We start from the raw sequence: 12,075 nt of genomic DNA, 5'->3' as shown, positions 1-12,075 counted from the left end.
TCTCTCTCTCTCTCTCTCTCTCTCTCTCTCTCTCTCTCCAAACAGGTAAATAAACTAGAATTTAAAAAACTAAAAAGGAGAAAGTACAAGAAACATACACAGATATGCCCATACTCTACAAAAGTGAAAACTATAATATACAAATAAAAGGCAAAAAATGCCCATACAAAATGGTATCAGATGAAAAGGTCTATAAAAATTACCACTGGATCCACTTCGTGTTGTCTGTCTTCTTGTCTTCTGCTGGGCATAGGCCTGCCCTTAAGTTGGTAAATATCCCCAGTGAGACTCCACTGCAGAAAACCAATGTTTCCTTTGCAAGTGGATGTCAATCTGAGATAGCTTCTTGCTTCGGGATGGAAGCTCATCAGACAGAGAATTGAGCATGAGCAAAGAGCTCAAAGAGGATATGAACATATTCTAAGAAAACATAAACAGTTTAATGTTCAGGATATGCAAATAGAATTCTATAAAGGATAGAAATGTTGAAGGAAAGACAAACTTACTCTGCAAACTTAAAAAAAAAAAAACACTAACTCAGATAGAAAAAATATTCAGTGGAGAACCTAATGAGCAGAATGGATTATGAAGAGAACACATCATGACTTGAAGACAAGGACAAGGATTGGATCACTCAGTCAAGACCCATGATAATTTAAAAAACAATGACAAATTAGTAGAACATGGGAGAACTTTGGGACAGCATGAAAGAGCTAAAAAATTCAATGAAATATGGTCAGAGAAGTATATGTCTAAAACAGAAAACATCCCAATAAAATCTTAAAGAAAAGACAAATCTTGGGACGAGAACTAGTACAGATACAAGAAACATAGAAAACACCAAATAGAGCCGACCAAACGATACCCACACACATCACATTATAGCCAGGTGACCAAACATGCAGGAAAAGAAAGGACACAAAAGCTACCAGAGAAGGCCAATTAGAGTAATAGCTGATTATTCAACAGAAATCTTTAAAAGGCTTAAAAATATGTATTTCAAATTCTGAACCACCACAGCTGCTAGGCCAGGCCCATCTGATGTAATAAAAGAAAAAAGGAAACAATTTTCATGATAAAAGGAGGCAAATGAAAAAAAAATAGAATCTATTTCCAATTAAATGAAAATGTTCTACATTTAAAAAGGCAAATAGAATTTATGAGCTTAACCCAGTATGCTAAAAGTAATACTTGAGACTAAAGAGGATAATCACCTCTCAGATGCCACAGGAGAAAAATAAACAACTCTAAAAGTGTTAAGAAAACAAAATATAAAACACAAATTAACCATAATTAATATACACCATGCAATAATAACTCTGGATATTAATGTTCTACTTACCCCAATAAAATATGCAGAATGGAATGGAAAACTCCAACTTTTTGCTGCCAACAAAATCATATCTCCCATCAAAGATAGACACCACCTAGAAAAGGGTGGAAAGGGGCACTCGCTCCAAGGGGCACTCACTCAAGGGGCACTCACTCCAAGGGACAGAGTCAAGGACATAAGCAGCAAAGCTGTTGTGATTTCAGACACAATAGACATCACACAGCACTAATCAGAACATGTGACAGTAACTTCAGGAGAATTAGATATTAAAATCAAAACCCCTGTTTAAAATGGAGATACAAAATCAGAGTTTTATACTGATGAAAACTGGCTCAAAAATATTTGTAAATAAGAAGGAAGCTTGCACAGTGAAGGTATAGTAAATGAGCTTGATCGTAGTAAAATGTGCTACCAATCAAAGAAATGGAAATTACCAACTTAGTGAGATGGATTTCCAAATAAACGTTGCTGAAGTTAGTTGACTTTACTGAGCCGAAGTGCATTCTTCATCTATTTATTTGACACTTTATAATATCTTGTAGCTATAAACAAACAAAAAGGATAAAAAGTATTGTTTCATATAGTTAGACAGTTTCTATTTCATTTGGTTTTTAGACTGTCATTTTCAGTTACTAAATAGAAAATTTAAATATAGTAGCAAGTAAATTAAGGAAAAGAGTAAATAAATATTTCTTGACTTTAAAAAAAAAACAAAACACTAAAGTATTTGTGTGCATTTAAAAGACTGATAAATGAATTTACTTCCAGAACATCAGAGCCGAGAAACACAGCAAGGCCGACTGGAGCTCCCTATGGTAGATAAAGTGGACTCTGCCATGCTGATCGGCACAGGTCCCACCAGCATTGCATGCAATATCATGCTGCTCAATAACAATCAATGCCGGAAAGATGGGTATCAAGGGCACAGGCCCATACTATCACTCTCAGCAGCCTGAGGAGTCCTCTTAATGTTTTAGGGACCTCACTCAGCTCACACCAAACTGGGACTCATTGCTTCAAACAGAAGAGATTCAAAACTAACCAGAAGAAGCAGAGATGGGTTTTCTAAAACGTAGTGGAGATTAGATGATAGAGACACACTCGGGTATGGGCTTCTCAAAGAAGTTGCACAAAGTAAGACAACCAAGTATAAGGATGGGCTTCCCACGCGAGATTTGCAGTCAAGTATTGTAAGATTAGCTCTCTCTGCTACTTGAAAGTGGTAAGAAGCCTTTTATTCTCTTCTTTCTTTGTCTTATAATAAGTGAGATATAGGGTAACTTCAAGCATCCCTTGAATGGAATATAATCTGATAAAGTCAGAGGCACCTTGGCTGCACAAGATTTGGTACATGATATTTAATTTCCCTGTACATGATATTTAATTTTTTTTAATTAAAAAATTAACTGGATTTTTGATGTGATTCTTAGAACATTGTAGGTTTGCAGGTGGGGAGAGAAAAGGACCTTCACCAGCTGACTTTTCTGGAATCCTTGCTTCTCTGCTGGCAAAATATTTCAACCAGGCTTGCTTCAATAAGAAGCTTGCTTTCCTGCACATGTCACTTTAATGTCCCCTATCTTTCCACCATGCTAGTACCATGCATACTTACACCTGTTGGGATGAAGATAGCCTTCAAATCCCTCAATTAAAAGGTCTGACTTAATTATAATTAAGAATCCACTTGAAGAGATTTTCCAAGTTTGATATAAGCTTCCTACAAGGGAGAGGAAATACAGTCTTTTCTTAGTGTGCAAAAAGGAAGTTGAATAAAACCAAGTAAATATCCCCCCAAGGAAAATTATTAGACTCTACAGTCCATGAGTCTAGGAAACCCGTTTCTTCATGATTTAAAGTATTCAATGCTCTCCTTCATTAGTAATGGTTCAGGTATGGTATTGCCTGAGCCTTTAAGGAAGAGGCAAACAATTGTTTAACAAAGGACATGCTAAGAGGCTCCTGAAAGACCTTTCAAAGACCTTTTGCTTTTCTTTTATCTTTTTCTAAAATTTAATCATAAATTCTCAAAGACTTTGGGGTTTTCTTGTTTTTTAACAAGAAACTATATCTACATCGCTTGCACTGTTCCTTCCACTGTCAAACTACTCCCATGCCCCATGCTCTCAAATTCACCATAGTCTCGTCTTTGCTACTGTTATATGTATATACATAAGTATATGAACATATGTGAATATGTGTGTGTGTGTGCGGGCGCTTGTGTGCATGAACAAATATATATACAACCTACTGAGTACATTAAGCATTATTTCATGATGCAGGTATATATTGTTTTATTTCACGATGCAGGTATATATTGTTATCCTCTAGTGTGTATGTGTATCTTGGACATGACACAGGTATTTCTTGATATACTCTTGGAGCTCAAAGAAGTGTCTTTTTAAAATTCTAGTCTGGGGACTCATCTAGGTAGTTCTCATTAGAGAACACTTCTACAGGACTAGTGGATTTGGCAGGAGTCATGCTGCCTTGACCTTTCATGTTGTTTGTTTGTTTCTGCAGTTTGACCTGGCCATGTGGACTCCTTTCTTGGTTATGTGGCTGATGTGAGAATGTAGCCTTCCATAGATTATGTCAGTGCATGAGCTATATGACAAGAGCTAGCCCAAGTAAGGTGGTGGATGAGCTGTTTAGTTGAACAAGGCAAAGATGGCTCCCAAACCATGGGTCTGGTGCTTGGCAATGGTGTAATGACGGCAGCAGATAGACAGAAGGAAGGGGGAGGAGAGCGGCGTCTCACCCGTCAAAGGAACGGTTCCAGAGAGAGCAGCTAGGCTGTGGGTGTGGATGTGGTGACAGATGTGGTGAAGGATGGGGACAGAAAGAGAAACTTAGCAGGCAACGTGAACAGACATGGTTCTCAACTGGAACCAGACTTGTGGGTATCCACGCCTGTCTCATTTCTGCACTGAGGTTTTCCCCATTTAGGATACTGGCTGTGGGTTTGTAGTATTATATTGTACTGAAATATATTCTCTCCAGTCCTACTCTGTCTAGGACTTTTATCATGAAGACATGTTGAATTTTGTCAAAGACTTTTTCTGCATCTATTGAACATTCGATTTTTATCTCTAAGTCTATTTATGATTTATTACATTTATTGACCATGTATGTTGATCTAAACCTAAATCTCTGGGATAAAGCCAACAGTATCACGATGGGCAGTCTTTTTTATATATAGCTATATTTTGTTTACTTGAGAGAATTTTTACATCTGTATTCATCAAAAATATTGGCCTATAGTTTTCTCTTTTGTGTTTATCTGGTTTTGATGTTAGAGTAATACTGGCTCTGGAAAAGGGATCTAGAAGGGCTCCTTCTATTTACAGGGTGTTGATTTTGCTTTACTAATTTAACAAGATTTGCGTTTAGCTCTTCTTTGAAAGTCTCGTAGAATTCTGCTGTGAGTCCATCTGGGCATGGATTCCGGTAATTTTTAAGATTATAAGAATAATTATAATGTGTCCTAAGGTGAGATGTTAGTGGTTTTTAGTTGCCAGGAGTTTTTAAAGTTATAATACTATTTTTGATTTTCCTAGTATATCAAGCATACAGAATCATCTGGTGGGTGATTGTTAATGTCATGGTTTGCTGTCAGAATGAATGGGTACCAAACGTAGGCAACAGTCTGATCCTGTATTAAGAAGCTCTAGAGTCCCTTTAATTATTTCCAAACCACTCCTATGTTTTCTAGGAATCCAGGGTGACGTTAAAGCATGTTTCCATTCATAGATTGCCATTCATATTTTCTTCACTCATTTTTGGTTTGTTTTTCTTTTAGCTCTGAACAAGATAAAGAAGAATGGATCAAGGTAACTCTCTTACTTTCATTTTTGTTTTCTGTGCATAAGAAATGTGTGCATCGGGGCCTGGAGAGATAGCTCGGTGGTTGATTGCAGTTGTTGCTCTTACAGAAGCTGGCTTTAGTTCCCAGGACTTACATGGTGACTCACAGCCATGCCTAACTCCAGTTCCAAGGGTGCAGTGCCCTCTTCTCACCTCTGTGGACAGCAGGCAAAACATTCATAAGATAAATTTTAAAAAAGAAAAATACACATATTTAGGCTTTTTAAAATATACACTATAAGAACAAGTTCATTTAACTTTAAATTCTCATTAAAAATTATTTATGTGACAAAGTATACTTATTAATGTATATGTGATATTATAATGTATGTTTTGTTTTAATTTATATTTTAGGCCCTTCAAGAGAGTATCGATGCTTTTCATCAAAGGCATGAAACCTTCAGAAATGCAATTGCAAAGGACAATGACATCCACCTAGAAGTATCTGTAAGTTCTTAGCTTTAAGATGCTCTCTCGGTGTGTTCTCAAAGCACTCTCTAGTCATTCTGTTACCAAACCTCCTCCCTGGCAATGCTGGGATTGGTGATTTAGAAATAGTCATTCTCTGCTAGGTGGGTATAGTGCTTTGAGTGCTTTGAAAGTTTCCCTTCCTCTCCTAGATCTTGAGGATCAGAACGTGGTGCGAGGAGCAGCGTTGGGAACGTGCTATCAGAAAGGAATAGTAACTGTTTCCACCCTGCCTTTCCGTTTAGACTGCTGAGCTAGGAAAGAGGGCCCCGAGATGGATACGTGACAACGAAGTGACGATGTGTATGAAGTGCAAAGAGCCCTTCAATGCCCTGACAAGAAGGCGCCATCACTGCCGGGCATGCGGACATGTGAGTGTGATTCTTGGTTGTTATGGCAATGGTAACCATGTAGGTGAAGGGAACTCATTCTCCTGGAAACAAATAATCATTGACATTCACTTAGTAAGCCTGTTTTGGAGCTAATGATGTGCAAAGTACTGTGCTGTCTCCTGAGGGACACAAATATGATTAATAAAAGATCCCTGGCCTCGTGGAGATTACATTGTGAAGAAGAAAATAGATAAAAATTCAAATTAGTATGAGTGGATTAAGAAAGCAGCCAGAAAACTGAATTGGAAAGTATTAGTCATGGAAGATTTCGGACCAGATCTAATTAGACAAGACAAGGCCTATCTGGAAGACTGATATTTGTTTAGTTGCCTAAAGGGGAAGAAAGTCTTCATCCTGGAGGGGAAGTAAGAGGTGCTCTGCACACAAGGAGCTGTGCCTACAGTCCTGGGTGGGGGGCGGCCCCAAATGCTGGGAAAGCCTATAGCCAGGCATGATCAAAAGAAAAAGTGACAGAGATATAGTTAGAGTGAAAATAATCAGAGAAATCAGTGTGGTTGGGAAAACAAGAGATGAAAACCACAGTTCAAGTGAAAGCCACAGCCTTTGCAGGGTAGGGCAAAGCCCTCTCTTTTAGCAGAAGAGAGAAAGACAGGTGCAAGTATGGATAAGGGAATTAGATGGGGTTTTACCGTGTGGAGCATGTTAATAGTGGAAAATGAGGGCATTTGAGGTCCGTGTTATCTTTTTATTGACTTGGACAGAATGATCAGCTGAAAGCAAGAGACAGGGGTGTCTGTGTGAGAGTCGAGAAAGAGGACCGAGTGTAAAATAGTTTCACCCATCAGAGAAAAGCAAGCCTTGCAGCGGTGCGGGCGGACTCATCACCCTCTGAAAGTTTCTACTTAGAACTCTAAACAGAGTCAGCTTAACTGCAATGGCTTTTCGCTTGGTTAGTTGGTTATTTCTTTTTTTATAACAGAATCTAGCCATACAGGCCAGAGAAGGCAAAGAAGAACATTCATGGAGAATAAGTGTAACGAGAAAAGCAAGGGAGAATTGTAGGTGTCTGCCTTAGATAAGCCATGCTTAAATGTTGGAAATGGGAGAGCTAGTGCATGGAATAGATTCCTGAGTTCATTCTGCATGGTCATGGACAGCTGTAAGCAGGTTAGGAATATGAGGCGTGCTGAAGAATGAAGGACAGGTGTTTGGAGTCGGCACCAAAGTCGCTGGTGGTGATCCATATCGTCAGTGGGGGACCCCAAGAACAAAAGGCCACAGTAGACTGCCTGACAGTGGCACCAGCTGCAGACACCTGAAAAGCCTGAGACAATAAGGTGCCACCCGAATGTTAAAAACACCAGGCTCTGGAGGAAAATAATGATGCGTTCTGTCACATTAGATCACAGGTCCTCGAGCTTGCTCTCTCTCCTGCTCTCTCTTTCTCTCGCTCTCTTTCTCAAGGTCCACTGCTAAGAGCTACTGTGACCTTGCAGTTCTCAAGAGTTGAATCCTCTCCCTAAGTGCTCCAAGACAGTGTTGAATTCTAACTTTTCTCTTGTTACTGTATTGTGACTTCCAGCATGTAGGTTAAGTCACGTGGCATGGAACTTACATACCCTCTCCCCTCGCTCACCCACTCTTACTCCTGTTACCCTTGATGAACAGCGGTAAGAGCGGCTATACTCTTTCATTCCTTGGGATTGGAGGCGCTCTCTCTCTCTCTCTCTCTCTCTCTCTCTCTCTCTCTCTCTCTCTCTCTCTCTCTCTCTCTCTCTCTCTCTCTCCAGACCCTAGCATGCTGTCCATGCTCTCCCAGTGCTCTCCACTTCAGAGGCTCGCATGGCTGCCTATGGCCGTGGTGTTATAAGTCTCCCAATGCTCCCCACTTCAGAGGCTCTCGTGCCTCTGCCGTAGTGTTATAACTTCTAATTAAGTTCTTCGAAAGGACAATTTCATCTCAGCTTCTTTTCCATGAACCTGAGCTTTCATATAAGTTATAACACATTGACTATAAAGTCACCAATGACTGAGTTAAAGAGATCATGAGATGACAGCTGAGTGTGAGAGATGGGGTAGAGCCAATGGAAAGTCTCAAAAGTGCTGTGGGCCTTTTGAAAACAAGAAAAGAGCCAAAGATCGAAACGCCCAGCTCTCAGCGCCGAAGTCCTCAGAAGTGATGCTGAGCTAACGGTCAATCACCCTCTACTTGACAGTAAAGAAGTTTGATCCCACCGTGATGGTTCCAGAGGAGCTTTAAGAAGCAGAGAGAAATAGGAGACGTTCTGAGTATATGTTACAAATAGAGCAGTATTCACAGGGGTGGAGCTGAGAAAATAAACAGAAACTCTGGCACGGAAGTGAGGCACTGTGGAGTTAATTCTGTCTGATCTCTGAGAATCTAGTGCTATCATATCAGCTCCTTCCCGTGGTGGCATGGCAGCTGTCAGCCAGCACGCTGAGTGTGGCAGGATGCTGGCTGAGGAGGACATGAATGACTTGGTGCTGGAGTGAACACTAGACGAGCTGGGGATAGGAAGGTGGTTGGAGACCAGGCCATAGGGAAAAATTGGTTGAAATAGTGGGAAAGATATGGAGTACCCAAGGATAGCTCTCAACGTGAATCTCAGTGATAGGAAAAACAGAAGATTGTCTCACTGCTCCGCTCTTTTGCTCGTTCTCCTGAACTGTAGCTTGTTTGCTTTTATTTATTCTTCATATAATTTTTGTTTCTAAGTTGTTTTTCTTCTAAATCTACCCAATAATTTTTGATAGTTTTGTTACTTAACAATTTGCTTTGTTCAAACATTTCTTGCTTTATATGTGTGTGTGTGTGTGTGTGTGTGTGTATTTGTGTAATGTTATGTAATTAGAGCACGATTTGGCCAACCACTGAACTGAGTTTCATTTGGAAAAAGGAAAGAAAAGATGTGTGATGTGGTTGCCAGGGTGGAAGAGAGTGGTAACTTTGAGGGGCCTTGGGAACCAAGTTGAGCATTGCACCCTTTTTCTTAAGGTTGACTAAATATATTATGATCTAATGATACTTGTTAAACACAACAATTTAGATAGATAACTCATAGCTTATTCTCCATTATGCTTAAAATTTCTTGCATCTCTTCTGACACTTAGATTAAACATACTGAGGCAGATTGTAACCAAAACTAAGTAAGTGGCAAACATCTATCTCAGAATAAACTATTTCAATTGATCTTTGCGTTTGCTTAAAATGTTTTCTGTTAGTGGCATACTTGAACTTTGGTCAACAGATTAAAAAAAAAGCTTGCATGTAGATTATCAGATACAATGACATGATTTGAATATAACAGTTGAATTGAGTTAACAGATACATACATATATATCTAACACTAAACTTCCAAAGTAAGTTTGTCATAATTATGAGAAAACTGTGGTATTTATCAAGATTGGATAGAAATTGAACTTGGGACTTTGAACACTGAGCCCTAGAGCCACACTTTTAGCCCTTGACCATTTCTGGGGTGTATTTCAGCTGCTGTAAGTCTGCTCCAGATTCTTTTCTTACATGCTCATACATTTCTAAAAAGACTTTATCTACTGTATGTATGAGGGAAGTGTAATTTCCTACGCTAGAAAGCAACTATGTAGACCTAGAGCATTTCTAACAATAAGAATAATCTGGAAAGCAGCACTCACTCACGAGCATTTGCGTCATTGTCGCACATTGGCATTCTGTGACTGGTGTGTGTGGCGAGCAGAGTATCCCATAATAATCTCCTGTAGTGTTCTATAGGAAGTTGACAAGTAGTCACACAAGTCTATAGCTACAAACTGTCCAGTGCCGTGAGTGAAAGGGGGCATTAGTGGCAGTGGCAAGATAAACACTGAAGAAATTGTCTTCCAGAAGGAAGAAGGGGAATTGAGACTTCAAGGACTGTTAAGAGATGGAAGACAAAAGGAGTATGGTGCTCTGACTTAACAGGAATGGGAAAGGAAGGGGACATGGTGCTTTGAGGGTGAAAGAAGCCAGTGTCATTGAAGAGAGGCCAATCGCACAGAGCACCATAGACTATAATAATTTTTCCCTTAACCAGAAACAAAGGAAAAACTGCAGGTTTTTTTTTTTCACTGCCCTGGAACGCAGACTGGTCTTGAAGTCACAGAGATCTTCCTGCCTCTACCTCTCCCTCTTGTGGGCTGGTCCTTAAATCATTCACCACCACGCATGGTTTTAGAATGAAGGATCTTTTAAGTGTAAGAGGAACATATCAAACTCATACCTAAAGAGAGCCTTCTAGCCACTATTTGGAGAATAGATTCTTGTAGAATGTTAGGGTGAAGGATATAGGGAGAACCAGCCAGGCTATAAGAGTTCAAACATGAGTGCTAATAACTTAAAAAACGGATTGAAGACACACCTCGAGCAGTTAAAGTCAGCAGGACACGAGATGATGCGTCTGTGAAGGCAGGTGAATGGTCTGCAAATTCCCTGAACGCCGTGAGATGGCTGTGCTCTTTCCTGCGAGAAGAGGGACAGTGAGAGGAGACAGACAGACGATACAGCCGGGGCCAGGGACCGTTAGAGCTCAAAGTGATGTTCAGATTCGGTCACACACATCCTTGAAATACTTTAATATATTTAACATCTTTTGAAATGTTCTTAGGCTAACAAAAATGTAACTTTTGTAATTAAGTGTCTTGGGTATGGATGACTATTTCCTGAATATAATCTTCTTAAGTCTACTTATTCATTTTGAATGTCCTTTTGTAAAATTAAAGGTGGTTTGCTGGAAATGTTCTGACTACAAAGCCCAGCTTGAGTACGACGGTGGGAGATTGAACAAAGTCTGTAAAGACTGCTACCAAATAATAAGTGGATTCACAGACAGTGAAGAGAAGAAAAGAAAGGGGATTCTGGAGGTAAACTTGGTCAATTCTTTGTATTCTCAGATAACACTGTCTTGGTCATAAGGAGCATGGACGATGGGCTTATTCTCGCGGCATTGGCGCCAGGCCAACAGTGGGCAGAAGCCATGTTTTTGCTTTAGTGTTTTGGCCTTGGACTCTTGCCTGATTATAGAAAGTGAGGTGTTCAAATGAGTGCATGTTTCCTTAATGGAAAGCTTCCAGTTTCATCATATATTAATGTTGAAAACCATTGCATGAAAATGTTCAAATTTGGATAAAGTACTGTTTTATTTCCTAAAACACTACTTAGCTTGCTGTGTTAAAAGACCAGTTCTTTGTGGTAATGTAATAGCCAGGGCAACGGGTTTCATGGCCGTCAAAGCCCATCTCCAGTAAGTTTGGCTCATATTTTAGAGTTAATTCAGACTGCAATAGCTTGTATCTGAAATGGATTTACATTGAGAGATGTGTTGACAAAATAAGGGTAATTTGTATGATAAAGCCTTGTGGTGGTGAGGTCAAGGTCACCTAGAGATAGAATTAAATTTTTTTACATCCAAAGTCATAAATATACTTAGTTTAATAATGTCAAAAAAAATCAATAATTGTGTACTGAGCATAGACAAGAAAATATACAAAAGTCACTTGTTAACTGAGAAAGGATATTAAACTTCAATGTCTATTTGAGGTTAAATTATGAGCCCACAAGCTAAAATTGTAAGTCTAAATTCTCTTACTGGTATTACATAAACTTGAGGCTTTCATGGGCAGGAGAAATGGGAAAATGTTCTTCTTTGGATCCCAAGATCAGAACCTCAAGGCTTTAGTAGGAAGTAACTGACTAGTGTGACAGAGTAGAGTGAGCCTGATACTGTGTTTCTTAAAGAAAAGATTTAGCCTGCTTTTATAAAATTAAAAAATCTTTAGCTTTTTAGAAAACCTGTGCTTAGGGAAAAATCATCAATTGGGTTAATTTATGTAATCAAACAAAAATACAGTGTCTGGAAGTAGAAACTCAGCATGTCCACACACACACAGAGCATGTCTGAGCCCTTCCCCTGCACCAACCTGTGTACTGTACACTCTAGAACAGAGGCCAAGCCTTTTGTGAGCAGTTCAGAGGAAACACTTTTACAGGCCAAGAGGCCAAGGCGGTGGTTTACAGAGGTC

General features: G+C 39.4%; 1 protein-coding gene across 3 annotated transcripts in view; it reads left to right on the top strand.

Moving 5' to 3' along the window:
* The window catches only part of Fgd4 (FYVE, RhoGEF and PH domain containing 4), a 120,937-nt gene that overhangs the window by 98,954 nt on the left and 9,908 nt on the right, over positions 1-12,075 (top strand). For all 3 annotated transcript variants that reach the window (XM_038344849.1, XM_038344850.1, XM_038344851.1), the window contains 4 exons: positions 5,133-5,163; positions 5,552-5,644; positions 5,911-6,036; positions 10,777-10,917. In XM_038344849.1, coding sequence (XP_038200777.1) covers positions 5,133-5,163; positions 5,552-5,644; positions 5,911-6,036; positions 10,777-10,917 — 391 coding nt within the window. The remainder of the gene's footprint in view (positions 1-5,132; positions 5,164-5,551; positions 5,645-5,910; positions 6,037-10,776; positions 10,918-12,075) is intronic.

The sequence above is a fragment of the Arvicola amphibius genome, chromosome 10 (genome assembly GCF_903992535.2).
Source record: "Arvicola amphibius chromosome 10, mArvAmp1.2, whole genome shotgun sequence".
In the NCBI taxonomy this organism is placed as follows: Eukaryota; Metazoa; Chordata; class Mammalia; order Rodentia; family Cricetidae; genus Arvicola; species Arvicola amphibius.
The sequence above is the reverse complement of the archived record's forward strand: the minus strand, read 5'-3'. Positions and strand labels throughout refer to the sequence as shown.